Source organism: Fundulus heteroclitus, unplaced genomic scaffold (assembly GCF_011125445.2).
Source record: "Fundulus heteroclitus isolate FHET01 unplaced genomic scaffold, MU-UCD_Fhet_4.1 scaffold_86, whole genome shotgun sequence".
NCBI classification, from domain to species: Eukaryota; Metazoa; Chordata; class Actinopteri; order Cyprinodontiformes; family Fundulidae; genus Fundulus; species Fundulus heteroclitus.
Genome location: NW_023397318.1, coordinates 1,022,865 through 1,039,274, shown reverse-complemented (window position 1 = coordinate 1,039,274; position 16,410 = coordinate 1,022,865). Strand labels below are relative to the sequence as shown.

Below are 16,410 nucleotides of genomic sequence, written 5' to 3'. Positions count from 1 at the left end.
GGTATTCCCTTTGATCAGTGGTCCTATTTTAGACATGATTAATCTATCCTTAGTAAATGGATATGTACCACAGGCATTTAAAGTAGCTGTTATTAAACCTTTACTTAAGAAACCATCTCTTGATCAAGATGAGTTAGTAAATTACAGACCTATATCTTGTCAGGGTGCTGTCTGTTTGCACTGGTTCTGGGTCTTTTCCCACAGGTGGTGTTGGTGTCTGTGGGGGCGTGCCCCACACCTGCGGCTCATCAGGAGCAGGTTCCGCTGGCTTCTTAAGCAGTGCAGAGACAGATGGAAGATGCCAGAGCCTTAAACCAGTCATGGTACGACGTGGCCTCTGACCCGTCCCAGATGTTTGTATCGTGAGTTTTGCTCTTCTACCTTGGACTAATTTTGGCTCTTCTATTTTTGTCACAGTTTTGTGTGCTTGGATACACTTACCTGGCCTGATGAGGAGTTGTTCAGTGGAAGTCCTGTGCTCAGATGTTGCTCAGGCGTTCCCCCTCAAACTTCCTAGGACGTACCTAGTTGGGGTGAGGTCCCCCCTCCCGGATTCCACTGGCACCCTCAGCTTTCTGTACTCTGGTCAATCCGTCTGTCCCTCCTACCTGTGGAGGTTGCTTCGGGTCTCTTGCCAGTTTCAACCAGCCGCCCTCCAGTCACCACCCACATATCAGAGTAGACACTAGTTGCCTCTGTGCTTACTCTTCCCTGCTCGTGTTTCTCTGACTAAGGGTAAGTTTTAATGGTAAGCTGCGCACAATCTGGCATCTTTCTGGTTTTCGATCCATGACTCATTATCTCTCTTCCCTTGCAGTTAATCCCGCCCAGACGTTCGGGCCTCGATCCAGGCGTCTAGCAGTTCCGACTTATTTTTGCACCTTGCTCCTTTAATAAACATCTTAAACTGTGTATTAGTCTCCCAAACGTTTTCTGCATGTGGGCAAAACATTTGAAAAACATGACATATCAAATCTTCTTTTCTTATCTAAAATTCTTGAGAAAGTAGTTGCTAATCAACTATGTGAACATTTACAAAGTAATGACCTACTTGAGGAGTTTCAGTCAGGCTTCAGAGCTCATCATAGCACTGAAACAGCTCTGGTAGGGTCACCAATGATATTCTCATGGCCTCAGATGATGGACTTGTGTCTATACTTGTCCTGTTAGGTCTCAGTGCTGCATTTGATACAGTTAATCACAATATTCTCCTACAAAGACTTGAGCATACTGAAGGGATTAAGGGGAAAGCATTAGGCTGGTTTAAATCTTATCTGTCGGACAGATTCCAGTTTGTTCATGTTAATAAATCTTCCTCAAACTCTAGGGTCACCTGTGGAGTACCACAGGGTTCAGACCTTGGACCAATTCTCTTTACTATATATATGCTTCCGATTGGCAAAATTATCAGACAGCATGTTGTAATCTTTGGACCCGAGTCCTCAAAAAATAAACTTCTTAATCAATCACTTAATTTGGATGGCATTAACTTTGCCTCTGGTAATAAAGTAAAAAATCTTGGTGTTGTTTTCGACCAAGACATGTCATTTAAATCCCATATTAAACAGGTTTCCAGAGTTTCCTTTTATTCACCTCAGGAATGTCCCCAAAATTAGAAACATTCTGTCCAGGGGTGATGCTGAAAAACTAGTCCATGCATTTGTTACTTCAAGGCTGGACTATTGTAATTTATTACTATCAGGAAGTCCACAAAATGCAGTTCAAAGTCTTCAGGTGATCCAAAATGCTGCAGCAAGAGTTCTGATGAAAATCGACACGAGGGATCATATTTCTCCTATTTTAGCTTCCCTTCATTGGCTTCCTGTTAAATCAACAATAGAATTTAAAATTCTTCTTCTAACGTATAAAGCCCTTAATAATCAAGCTACATCATATATCAGAGCTCTGATTACCCCGTATGTTCCTAACAGAGCACTTCGCTCTCAGACTGCAGGTCTGCTGGTGGTTCCTAGAGTGTCTAAAAGTAGAATGGGAGGCAGATGCTTTAGCTATCAGGCTCCTCTCCTGTGGAACCAACTCCCAATATTTGGTCCGTGAGGCAGACACCCTCTCTACTTTTAAGACTAATCTTAAAACCTTCCTTTTTGACAAAGGTTATAGTTAGAGTGGCTCATGTTACCCTTAGCAATCTCTATAGTTACGCTGCTATAGGCTTAGGCTACTGGATGACATCAGGGCCTATTTTTCTCACTCTACTGATTTCTACTGTTCTCCAGTCTATTGTTCTCCAGTTTGCATTGCATTACATTGTAATGACTGTTGTCATTTCATCTTTTAACTTTTTGCTCTCTCTCTTTTTCCTTCATAGTAGGTACATCTGGTCTGACGTTCTTTTAACTGTGACATTATCCAGGGAAGACAGATCACCTACTAGTACCATCTAATGTAGAACAGATTACTGGATCAATGTGTGCTTCTGTGCTTTTTTGTCTGTCTTGTTGTGTCTCTGCTCTGTCTTCTCTAACCCCCAGTCGGTCGAGGCAGATGACCGTTCATACTGAGCCCGGTTCTGCTGGAGGTTTTTCCTTCCCACTAATGGGTGGTTATTCTTTCCACTGTCGCTTCATGCTTGCTCAGTATGAGGGATTGCTGCAAAGCCATGGACAATGCAGACAACTCTCCCTGTAGCTCTAAGCTTCTCCAGGAGTGAATGCTGCTTGTCGGGACTTTGAAGCAATCAACTGGTTCCCTTATATAGGACATTTTTGACCAATCTGTATAATCTGATTGATTTTGACTTTGTAAAGTGCCTCGAGATGACATGTTTCATGAATTGGTGCTATATAAATAAAATTGAATTGAATTGAATTGAAGAGCCATCTTTACCCACATTCTTAATGAACAAAATTTGTCTAGAGCCAAAAAACCTATATAACCCTGTTGTAGTTTACTTAAAAGTGCTTTTTGTACTTTCCATATTTATGGAATATTTGCAGCATAGTGAACAAAAATAAAAGGACTAAATGAATCAAAGAACTTGTATTAGTGTCATTCTGGGGTGGAAATTCTATGCAAACATAGCATGAAAAAAAGACAACAAATGTCTAGAAAAAGCTTTTTTTTTTTACCTTTCAAATCTGAAAAAATATTTATCCCATATATATTTTTAAGTTGGAAAGGGTCCTTTAGGAGGGCCTATAGAGCAAACAGTGGTTTCGGAACCGTAGGATTCAGACCCCTGATACAAGTACTGTGCAAGATTACCAGGGTACCATGTCTGATCATCAGTGGATGTAACAAGTAGATGTTTTGTTTCCATTTCATCAGCCATTGACTATTTTTAAAAAGTTCTTATCTACTACATTTTCAAATATTGAACTATTTTACTATTTTAATTTCAGTTACATTCTCTAATTTAGTTTCCTAATTGTGGCATCAAAAAAAGATAAAAACACAGCAGTTTAAAAAAACTTTGCCAAAACATGGTTACAAGGAAGTAGCTAAAATGTGAAACTGTGTTTCAGAATTTACTTTATGTTTAGCTTATGTGTCCTTTCAAACCCTGAGACTGGAAAGGTTTCTGTGTCTTTAAAGTTTTATTCCTATTTGTTTTGTAGTATATCAATGTTGAACGCTATAAAGACTAATTTAAATGTGTTGGAAAGACAAATGTAGTCTACAGTTTTCCTCACACCAGGATAATTAGACAAGCTGCCTGACGCAGCTCAGCTTCTGCTCCTTAACACAATAAATATATTTTAAAGGTAGGAATGCAAAAGCTCAGATTTACACAGTACTTGAACACGGACAGGCTTTAACTGACCCTTTCACGCAAATCATTTTTCCAGAAAATCCTTATTCTGATTAAGTTAAATTATAAGTCTACTTTTTTGTAGTTAAAGACATTAATGAAAGCACTAACCATAACATCTTATCCGGTTTACATTTTTTTTCTCCCTCACACTATTACAGATAAAACGTTGTTTTTTTAAATAGCTTACATAAGTTTATACATTTAAGGGAAATGCATAGTCTTTTACATACGTGTGCATTAGTTTCCTCATCTTGTATCATTCTGATCAGTCAAAAACATTGTTTCTTAATGAAAATTAATATAGAGTGACAGTAAAGCACCAAAAAAATGTAGCCTTCCGAAGGAAACACCTGAGTTTTAAGACATTAGATTAGTCAGTTTATTATGAATCTTGCAAATCAATTTGTAAAGCACACACATGTATTTTATGTATTCTTAGCGAAATAGACTATGGTTAACCGATTGCTAGAGAAATCAAATCAGATTGCTATGACTGTATTTCATCAATATCAGATGAATAAGACATTTGTTGAATCGTTAAAACACAAGTATGATATTACAAATTGAAAAACATGAATTTACGGTTCAGTAACATATCAGTCTTCATGTTTTATCAGTTTAACTACAAATAAAAAAGTACTTATCATTTTATACTGTTGTGCTCTTTTTTCAAAGGTTACAAGACACATTAATCTAATAACTTAAAAAAACCCATCATTTACAGTTGTAGTTTATCTGCACGTTAGTTACAAAACTTTATAAAAGTATGGAAAAAACTTTAGAAAGACATAAATCTCATAACAGTAAAAGTTTCTAAATTCATCAATTGCTTTTCTGACAATCTGAAACATTACTTGTTTTATTCAACGTTGTATTCTTTTCGTAACTACTGTAAAATTAAACTATTACTAAGCAAAAGAGGGATTTTACTAATACCAATTTTATTGTTGCTTTTGCAATACTGTGTTGTTTTATATCTACTATTCTAAATTTTAACTGCATTTCTTATCAACTATAAACTTTTTTGTTTAAAAACAGTTTTGCCTTCTTCACGTACACATAATAGTAAAGGATTTCCTGTTCGACAGCACAGAAAAGCAAAGGATCTCGAGTTTTTCAGATACCTCTCCCACACACAATGATCCATTTTGCTCCATAACTCCATTAGTAACATCACACTCTCCCACCATTTGACCTGTTTGTTTTTTTTTTTACTTACTTGACAAGTCAGAGATTTCCAATCATGCATGTTAAATTATCTTTATGTTTTCCTGTCAACTTTACATAGTTTTGTGGGGTAGTAATCTTTTTCATTTTAAATAAATTTCATTTTCCCATAATACTATTTTAGAAGTTGACAAAGTTTATACCTGTTGAAACACTAAACCTGTCAACTCATTGTCCTACTTTTCAAAACGATTCCTACTGTATCATATATGGTATACTGAAAACAAATTTCACAATGCAAACCACTCATTGGGGTTTCTAGGTTGTAAAGTGTAAGGATATCAATGAGGTCAAGTGGAACGAGCTGTTTATCCCAGAACTGCATGGCACACTTAGATAGCACTGACCCAAAAGATTGGCACATGTCTATCAGATACCACCCCAGAGGTGACACAGTTTCTCTACTGATGTCACAGTTTGGATGTGTACAGCTCTTGCATGGGTGTGTACCTAGATCTCTATATAATGTATGTGTGATGAGCAATCGGGGCTTCTTGCCGATCAAGAGCCCATCAGCGCTGATGTGACTGTAACTGTTTCTCTGTCTTTACGTGCATAAAATATAACTAAAAGTATACTTGTTTGTTTTATGCGTCCTACATTCAAGGTAATAAGTAAGTGGGGGTCGCCTGACTGGGTAAAAAGAGCTGGGTCCACCGAGGGTGTTTCACCGTAGACGAGGTACGGAGAAGACATGGTGGAGATGGTGAGAGATTAATGTAGCTGGTAGAGTGTTATGACACCGATGATCTTTGATCTGGGGCTCGGGTGATGCCAGAGGTGACGATGGCGCTAACAAACGTTGGTGGTAAAGGAGTGGCAGTACTGATGTTATCCCCAGGAGATAGTGAAATACTCTCTGCACAGCTCCTGATATTTGTTTCTGTCTCCCTCTCTACGCTGGCCAATCTTTTGATTGTGTTTTCAATTTCGTTGTGCATTCTTGCACAACGCCAATAAAGGATTCTGATTCTGAGAGTGTGGTTAAAGTTACGGGGTCTTGTTAGGGTCTTAAAGATCAGCTGTTTAAAATAATATGTTGAAAATATTAAATAACGGTTAATAAGTGGGTTGTTAGGATGTATAGGATTCATTAACTGATAAATAACAGGTAAAATAACAGGTAAATACAAGTATAAACTAACCAATTAACCTTACCAACTAACGCCCCATAAGGTAGTTAAGTCTCCAAGCAACCAACTTTGTATAGAAGTTCTAGTTCTTACACACAAACTCAATCACTTACCGGGGTTTTTTCTCCATTTTCATCAGCAAATATTTTCTAAATAAGCACAAACTTCATTTTATCATTGGATTTATTTAACTGGGTAACACCTTAATTTTCAAACGACAACTCATAGAATCATTTGTGAGCATTCACTTTCAAGTCGAACACCTTCTTGATGGTGATTCTTTGGCAAAGAAACCAGGTTCTTAAAAGCACTAGAAGTCAAGTAAAAGTACTAACAGCCCTGCTATTGATCTAAAGATATTATAATGATCACAGTGCAGCATTTTGCATGTATAAATGAATATGAATATACTCTTTAGAGTGAAGGGAGAGCTTCAATTTAGTCAAAAGAATTCACAAAATTAAAAATCAGCAGCTTTTGATTTAAAAGCGAACACACATACACACACAGGTTATTGTCTGTGGTAGATGAGATTATGTAATACTCCTATCTGCTCACTCCCATCTGTAAAAAAAGAGAGAGAATAAAACAATAGGCGTGCGGTAGTTTACAGATTTAAAACTAAGACTTTCCCCAGATTATTGGTCCGACATCATGTAATCAGATTCCTGTGAGGCAGGAATTTAGAACATAGTAAATCATTATAGTTCATGCACTTCATGTGGATCATTTTAAGATTAAATGAGTCTAAGAGAAACATCTTGTATTTGCATGTCTCTGACCTGTCAGTTACAGTTTAATTAATAGAATATTACAGCCAATGGATATTCAACAATTACATAAGTTGTGGGAGAAATGTTGTGTGTGGCATGAGCTCCATAAACACAAAAAGCTTCCCATTTAAAAAAAAGCACAATGCTGCAAGGAGTAAAATTAATCGTAATTAAAAGACACCCTGAAGGTCATATGTTGACGACTGTAACACCTCCTCTGTAGGAATGAGTCCTCCTTAGGGTAGGGGGATGCTGAGGTGGGAGAGCACAAAGGGGGTTTCCAGCAAACTGGTTCCAGTACCAAATCAGAGCTAGGGTTTGGCTGCAACTTCTGACAGGCTAAATCCAACACATAGAGAGAGGTGCTACAGCAGCACAAGTTCCATGCTGGACCCGGGACAAGAACCACTTTCATCAGGGGTTTGGGGCAGGTTCGTGGAGACCAAGAACCAACTAAAATGCTTTAAGCACTGCTTCAACTCTAGGATTTACTGTTGTATTTGTACTGTTAATCAGGAGGAAGAAAAACTTTAAGCTTTACTGGCCATGTGAAGTCAAAACATGAGGAAGAGAATGGGTTTACAGCTTTCATGCTTATAAAATGTAAATATCATCAGCTGGTATTCTGAATGCAGGTGATTTCCACAGCAGGGTGTGCATTGTAAAGCATCTCCCAAATATCAAGCATTGTACAAAAAACACTCAATAAACTAAAAGTATGACATCTGTCTGCAGAGGCAATGGGACGAACGGCACGCTGTCTGGGTAAACTGTCTCCCTGCGCTCTATTCCTCTGCTGAAACACAGAATACACCAGAGGGAAGGTGGCACATCCTGGAAGACACTTTCTATGTGGCATCATAGTGAGGCTTTGTTTTGGCTCTTTGGCTGTGAATAACCAGCAGTTCTTAGCTACATTTGGATTTTGTATTAGAACCGGTTTACCTGGTTCTGGTTTAGTCCTGGAACCATTTTAGTGGAAAAGCCCCAAGAGTCAGTGTTAGCTACTGCCTCAGCTCTGCCTCCACACAGTTCTGCTGAAAGTTCTGTAGAGACCATAGCAGCAAAGGGAAGCATCACAGATCATAGTTAAACTTGTATTCATTAGCCAAGTAGATTCTGCGGAAGATGAGAGCAGCCAAAGCGAGGGTGAGAACAACGATGAGGACTACAGAGCCTGCGTGGCTCTCATTGTGGCGAGGTGCTGGGGCAAACATCGCTCTGCTAGCTCCTGGCTCTCTGGCAGCTCTCTGGGCCTGTCGGCTGTGCTGCTGAGCTCGCCGCTGTCGAGGACTAAGTGGACGAATGGGGCTGTTTTCATCGGGGGTCTGAGGGTCCTCCACACCGGCTGCTGGAGATACTTCTGCCTGTGGAGGGGGACATTATTGAGAAAATCCTTCAGACAAAACGAGAGGCAAACATGTTATCAGTCAGATACTTTTATCTTTCCTGGTTCTCCTGAGATGCATTCAGGATGTTCTGCGCGTCTGTCATGGCAGTGATGTAGTCTAAGGATTCTGTGTGTAAGTAAGTCTGTGTGTAACCAAGCTGTTTTAAGGCTTCTCCTCCTTCATTTTTCCATTTCTAAGTTTCCTCCATCAGGCACTAAGTCTGTAATCTCACCAGAGTTGCTGCGATATTTTCCCACGAGATTTTCCCATGAGACTTCCGGTGAGATTTCAATAAGTATGGCCGCTCACTGTTGTATTTAGTGTGGGCTGGTGACTGTATGGAGCTGCTGCAGGTAGGCAATTAGCCGACTTAAAGTAATGATCTTCCATCTTAAATGCTATAACACTCACTGGTATGCCTTGCAACTTTTAGATACTTCTACTACTGAAGGTCGGTGTATTTTGTGAACCTTGTGAAACTCACTAAGGACAGAACTGGTGAGTGTTACCTTGTTTGTAGCATGCTAATGCTAAATACCCTGTGTTGATAATGTTAGCTTAGCGCAGACGCTATTGGTTTCCATTGTTCCAGAATCATGGCTAACAACTAAATTGTCTAGCTTCCACTGTGATAATATTGTATTAACCTGTTAAAAATAACAGGTTAATGAAAAACAAAAGTTTTTCATTTGGCCAACTGGGTTAAAATTAGTAAACCATTAACCTTATTTCATGGTTATTGGCTGAAAGCCTTTACATGCATAGGCAAATTGAAATGCATTTCTTTTTTTTTTTTCTTTTTTTTTTATTAGGTTTTAACATCAAAATACAAAACGTGCAAAAATATATGAACAAGATATGTAGACTTTTTTCTATAACCGAACCGAACATAAGTCGTACAGAACACATGGATAAGCCTTCCCAAATAAAATCCAGAGGAATAAGAAAAGAAAACAATGGTTATTTAGCTAATGCTAAATACCCTGTGTTGATAATGTTAGCTTAGCGCAGACGCTATTGGTTTCCATTGTTCCAGAATCATGGCTAACAACTAAATTGTCTAGCTTCCACTGTGATAATATTGTATTAACCTGTTAAAAATAACAGGTTAATGAAAAACAAAAGTTTTTCATTTGGCCAACTGGGTTAAAATTAGTAAACCATTAACCTTATTTCATGGTTATTGGCTGAAAGCCTTTACATGCATAGGCAAATTGAAATGCATTTCTTTTTTTTTTTCTTTTTTTTTTTTCTTTTTTTTTTATTAGGTTTTAACATCAAAATACAAAACGTGCAAAAATATATGAACAAGATATGTAGACTTTTTTCTATAACCGAACCGAACATAAGTCGTACAGAACACATGGATAAGCCTTCCCAAATAAAATCCAGAGGAATAAGAAAAGAAAACAAGAAAAAAAAACAAAAAGTAGATATATTAGAGAAAGAAATAAAAAAGACATTAGTCTTTTGTGCAAAGTACAATGATATAAATATAGGTCTTAATAGTGGAGAAAAAAAAAAGGGGGGGGGAAGGATTTAAGAAAAAGGTACATCAATGGGTATTAATGACAAAATAAATAATTTGATAAATAATATGATAATGTAAATAAAAAGGTCAGGCAAAAGCAAAATTTAAATTTAGTTGGGCACCATACGGGACGGCAATGTCTGAATAAAATCAAAAAACGGTTGCCAAGTCTTGTAGTTGTGGAACCTCGTAGGGTAAATTTAATCTTATCAAGTTTACTAAAGTGTAATCCAGATTTCAAATGAGGGAGGTAAAGCTGATTTCCAGCACAGCAATATTCTACGCCTCGCCAACAAAGTGAGAAATGAAACCAGATCAGCCTTAAGTCTTGACAAAGAAACCGTCTCAGAAAGTACACCAAACAATGCAGTTAGTGGATCAGGCTGGATGGACACATGAGCTACTTCAGACAAGGCTGCAAAAATGTTTGTCCAATATTGCTTTAGTGATGGGCATGACCAAAACATATGGATCAGTGAGGCAGGAGTTTGATGGCAACGATCGCATTCCGGACTAACGTTTGGGTATATTTTAGACAGCCTGGTCTTAGTCTAGTGAGTGCGATGCAGGACCTTACACTAAATTAGTCCGTGTCTGGCACACAGTGACGAACCATGTACACGGTAAAGAATTCTATCCCACAAGTCATCTGGAAACAGAAAACCCAAGTCCTCTTCCCATTATTTGATTGAGAGAATTGGGGACTCACGAAGACAGCACAATCTCTCATACAAACATGAAATAGGATCCTTTTTCGGTGGGGGAGGTGACAAAGGTTTATCCAAATCATTAACAGGAGGTCTAGAGGGAAAAAGAGAAGTTTTCTCCTTAACATAACTTCGGACCTGTAGGTACCGAAAAAAGTGGCTCTTTGGGAGGTCGAATTTTGCAGAAAGCTGATCAAAGGAGACGAATGTACCCTCCTCATAGAGGTCACTAAAGCTTTTGATACCATGAGAAAACCAAACGGAGAAAGCACTATCGATCATAGAGGGTTCTTGAAGATAGGAGATTGTAAAGAAAAAAAGTTTAATTTAAAATAGCGGCGGAACTGAAACCAAATTTTCAGAGTCACCCTTACCATTTTGTTGTTCGGAATTTCAGCACCTGATAGCAATTTGGGAGCATAAACTAAGGCAGACAAAGACGATCGTATACAGGATGAGGTTTCCAAATCCAGCCAAGCCGGGGCGTTGTCCAAATCATTTGCCTTTAACCAATAATTAAGAATTCTAATATTAAATGCCCAATAATAAAACATAAAGTCCGGCCGTGCCATTCCACCCACACTTTTTGGTCTCCTAAGATATGATTTACGAATTCTAGAGGGTTTATGATCCCAAATAAATCCAGTGATGATTTGGTCCAGTTTGCTAAAAAAAGAAACGGGTATAAAAACAGGGACACACTGAAAGAGAAAAGAAAACTTGGGAAGCACGTTCATTTTAATCGTATTAATTCTCCCAGCAACGGATAAATGAAGCAAAGACCATCTATCTAGGTCTTGTTTGACCTTGTCCACCAACGGCTCAAAGTTAAATTTAAAAAGGTCGCAAAATTTACATTTGACCTTCACACCTAAATATGTAAAACCATCAAAGGCAAACCTAAATGGGAGAGAAGCAAGTGAATATTTTCGAGCCCGTCCGTCCGTCTTCTTCCGCTTATCCGGGGTCGGGTCGCGGGGGTAGCAGCTTCAGTAGGGAGGCCCAGACGTCCCTCTCCCCAGCCACTTGGGCCAGCTCCTCAGGAGGAATTCCAAGGCGTTCCCAGGCCAGCCGGGAGACATAGTCCCTCCAGCGTGTCCTGGGTCTTCCCCTGGGCCTCCTCCCGGTGGGACGTGCCCGGAACACCTCACCAGGGAGGCGTCCAGGAGGCATCCTAACCAGATGCCCGAGCCACCTCAACTGGCTCCTCTCGACGTGGAGGAGCAGCGGCTCTACTCTGAGTCCTCCCCGGATGACTGAGCTCCTCACCCTATCTCTAAGGGAGAGCCCAGACACACTACGGAGAAAACTCATTTCAGCCGCTTGTATCCGGGATCTCGTTCTTTCGGTCAAGACCCAAAACTCGTGACCATAGATGAGGGTAGGAACGTAGATCGACCGGTAAATCGAGAGCTTCGCCTTTTGGCTCAGCTCTCTCTTCACCACAACGGATCGGTACAGCGCCCGCTTCACAGCAGACGCTGCACCAATCCGCCTGTCGATCTCCCGCTCCATCCTCCCCTCATTTGTGAACAAGACCCCAAGATACTTGAACTCCTCCACTAGGGGCAGGACATCCTCCCCAACCCGGAGAAGGCACTCTACCCTTTTCCGGTTCAAGACCATGGTCTCGGATTTGGAGGCATGATTTTCATCCCGGCCGCTTCGCACTCGGCTGCGAACCGCTCCAGTGAGAGCTGTAGATCACGCCCTGATGAAGCCAATAGGACCACGTCATCCGCGAATAGCAGAGACGCAATCCTAAGGCCACCAAAACGGATCCCCTCAACACCTTGGCTGCGCCTAGAAATTCTGTCCATAAAAGTTATGAACAGAATCGGTGACAAAGGGCAACCTTGGCGGAGTCCAACTCTCACCGGAAACGAGTCCGACTTACAGCCGGCAATGCGGACCAGACTCTGACAGAGACCTGACAGCCCTTATTAAAGGGTCCGGTACTCCATACTCCCGGAGTACCCCCCACAGGATCCCCGGGGGACACGGTCAAATGCCTTCTCCAGATCCACAAAGCACATGTAGACTGGTTGGGCAAACTCCCATGCCCCCTCAAGAATCCTGCTGAGGGTATAGAGCTGGTCCAGTGTTCCACGGCCAGGACGAAAACCACACTGCTCTTCCTGAATCCGAGATTCGACTATCCGACGGACCCTCCTTTCCAGAACCCCTGAATAGACCTTACCAGGGAGGCTTAAGAGTGTGATTCCTCTGTTGTTGGAACACACCCTCCGGTCCCCCTTTTGAAATAGGGGGAGCACCACCCCAGTTTGCCAATCCAGAGGAACTGCCCCCGATGTTCACGCAATGTTGCAGAGCCGCGTTAACCAACACAGCCCCACAACATCCAGAGCCTTAAGGTACTCAGGGCGAATCTCATCCACCCCCGGGGCCTTGCCACCGAGGAGCTTTTTAACAACCTCGGCAACCTCAGCACCAGAGATGGGAGAACCCGACCCAGAGTCCTCAGGCTCTGCTTCCTCAATGGAAGACGTGTTGGTGGGATTAAGGAGGTCTTCGAAGTATTCTGCCCACCGACGCACGACGTCCCGAGTCGAGGTCAGCAGCACACCACCCCCACTGTAAACAGTGTTGGTACTGCACTGCTTCCCCCTCCTGAGACGCCGGATAGTGGACCAGAATCGCTTCGAAGCCGTACGGAAGTCTTTCTCCATGGCCTCTCCGAACTCTTCCCACGCCCGAGTTTTTGCCTCGGCGACCAGCCGAGCCGCCTGCCGCTTCGACTGCCGATACACATCAGCTGCTTCCGGAGTCCCACAGGCCAAAAAAGCATGGTAGGACTCCTTCTTCAGCTTGACGGCTTCCCTCACCGCTGGTGTCCACCAGCGGGTTCGAGGGTTGCCGCCGCGACATGCACCGACAACCTTGCGGCCACAGCTCCAACTAGCCGCCTCAACAATAGAGGCGTGGAACATGGTCCATTCAGACTCAATGTCCCCCGCCTCCCTCGGGACGTGTTTAAAGTTCTCCCGGAGGTGGGAGTTAAAGCTCCGCCTCACAGGGGACTCTGCCAGACGTTCCCAGCAAACCCTCACAGTGCGTTTGGGCCTGCCCGGTTGGACCGGCTTCCTCCCCCGCCATCGGAGCCAACTCACCACCAGGTAATGGTCGGTGGAGAGCTCCGCCCCTCTCTTCACCCGAGTGTCCAAGACATACGGCCGCAGATCAGATGAAACGACAACAAAGTCGATCATTGAACTGCGACCTAGGGTGTCCTGGTGCCAAGAGCACATATGGACACCCTTATGCTTGAACATGGTGTTTGTGATGGACAATCCATGACGAGCACAGAAGTCCAACAACAAAACACCACTCGAGTTCAGATCAGGTGGGCCATTCCTCCCAACCACGCCCCTCCAGGTCCCACTGTCATTGCCCACGTGAGCGTTGAAGTCCCCCAGCAAAACGAGGGAGTCCCCAGGAGGGGCACTCTCCAGTACCCCTTCCAAGGACTCCAAAAAGGGTGGGTAATCTGAACTGCTGTTTGGCGCATAAGCGCAAACAACAGTCAGAACCCGTCCCCCCACACGAATGCGGAGGGAGGCCACCCTCTCGTTCACCGGGGAAAACCCCAACGTGCAGGCACCGAGATGAGGGGCAACCAGTATGCCAACCCCAGCTCGGCGCCTCTCACCATGGGCAACTCCAGAGTGGAAGAATGTCCAGCCCCTCTCAAGGAGACTGGTTCCGGAGCCAGAGCGGTGCGTCGAGGTGAGTCCGACTATCTCTAGTCGGAACCTCTCAACCTCGCGCACAAGCTCATTCACCAGAGAGGTGACATTCCACGTCCCAAGAGCCAGCTTCTGCAGCCGAGGATCGGAACGCCAAGGTCCCCGCCCTCTACTGCCACCCGTTGCACAATGCACCCGACCCCTTTGGCCCCTCCGACAGGTGGTGAGCCCATTGGAAGGGGGACCCATGTTGCCTCTTCGGGCTGAGCCCGGCCAGGCTCCATGGGCAAAAGCCCGGCCACCAGACGCTTGCCAACGTGCCCCACCTCCAGGCCTGGCTCCAGAGTGGGGCCCCGGTGACCTGCGACCGGGCGAGGGAACATGAGGTCCAATAATCTTACTCATCATAAGGGGCATTTTGGGTTGCGCTTTGTCTGGTCCCTCACCTAGGACCTGTGTGCCTTGGGTGACCCTACTAGGGGCTTAAAGCCCCTGACAGCATAGCTCCTAGGATCATTGGGACACTTAAACCCCTCCACCACGGTAAGGTGGCAGCCCAGGGAGGGGTATTTCGAGCCACCGAATTTAATGGAAAAATTTCACTTTTACCAAGGTTTAGTTTATAGCCAGAGACGCGGCTAAATTGATCAAGAGTTGAAAGTACAATAGGGACTGAAGAGGCTGGTTTAGAAATATAGAGAAGCAAGTCGTCGGCGTACAAGGAAAGCCGTTGTTCAATGCCTGATCTTGTGACCCCACTTAAATGTATATTGGATCTAAGTGAGATGGCCAATGGCTCTATAGCTATTGCAAAAAGTAATGGGGACATGGGGCACCCCTGTCTAGTGCCTCTGAAAAGAGGAAAATATTTAGAGTAAATGGAATTTGTTTTGACAGAGGCAAGTGGGGAAGTGTACAAGAGCTTTATCCACGAAACAAACTTATTACCAAATCCAAAACGTTGAAGTACATAAAAAAGGTAACCTCACTCCACTCTGTCAAACGCCTTCTCCGCATCCAGACTAATCACAAATTCAGCTTCACAATAATCTGTGGGGTTATAGAGCACATTAAATAACCGTCTAACATTGGAGAAGGCATATCTCCCCTTAATAAATCCAGTCTGGTCAGGACTAATCAAAGATGGCAAGACAGTTTCTAAACGGAGGGCTAAACGGAGGGCTAAAAGTTTGGCGAGAATTTTATAGTCTACGTTTAAAAGAGAAATTGGGCGATAGGAGCCACAAGATAAAGGATCTTTATCCTTCTTCAGGATCAAATAAATAGAAGCCTGTAACAAGGATGCTGGGAGAATTCCAGTTTCAAATGAGTGCCTAAACATGTTCAGTAGGAGGGGAGCCAATTTAAGACTGAACTTTTTGTAAAATTCGACAGGAAATCCATCCTGTCCTGGGCATTTTGAACTTTGCATATTATTAAGAGCACGTAGAACTTCTTCTACAGCCAAAGGCTCTTCCATTTTAAGACTATAAGTTCGGTCTAGTACAGGAAAAACAAGGTTATCACAGAAAGAGTCCAGAGACAAAATATCAAATGGACATTCAGATACGTATAATGACGAGTAAAATTCTTGGAACTGGTTATTAATTATTTGTGGATCCGAAGAGATACCATTGTGAGTTTGGATCTGTGGGATAAAATGTGTTGCTGACGCGTTACGAAGTTGGTGAGAAAGTAGTTTACTGGCCTTGTCACCATATTCATATTGGGCATGCTGCGACTTCAAAAGCATCTCCTCCACCTGTACTGATGCCAATCGGTCAAACTCTGCCTGTAAAGACAACCTAACATTGTATGTCTCGGGTGAGGGGGAAGCTGCGTATAGTTCATCCAACTGCAGAATTCGAGTTGTAAGTTCTGACAACTTTGCCTTTCTCTGCTTAGTTTCGAAACTACTGTAGGATATAATCTGTCCTCGTATAAAAGCCTTAAAAGTCTCCCACAAGAGAGAGGGTGATGCACCTGGGGTATCATTTGTGGCAATGAAGAAGTCTATTTTCGAAGTAACAAAGGCAACAAACTTATCATCAGACAACAGACGTGTGTTCAAGCGCCAAGGAACAACAGAAGGAGAACCACCTCCCATCACCAGGTCCAATGTCACAGGAGCATGATCTGAAATTACAATGGCATTGTGTGAACAAG

General features: G+C 42.6%; 1 protein-coding gene across 1 annotated transcript in view; it reads right to left on the bottom strand.

Annotated features, from left to right (window-relative positions):
- Positions 1-6,300: 6,300 nt before the first annotated feature.
- The window catches only part of ube2j1 (ubiquitin-conjugating enzyme E2, J1), a 78,564-nt gene continuing 68,454 nt past the window's right edge, over positions 6,301-16,410 (bottom strand). The window contains exon 8 of the mRNA XM_012855411.3: positions 6,301-8,275. Within this exon, the coding sequence (XP_012710865.1) occupies positions 7,985-8,275 (291 nt within the window). The 3' untranslated portion in view covers positions 6,301-7,984. The remainder of the gene's footprint in view (positions 8,276-16,410) is intronic.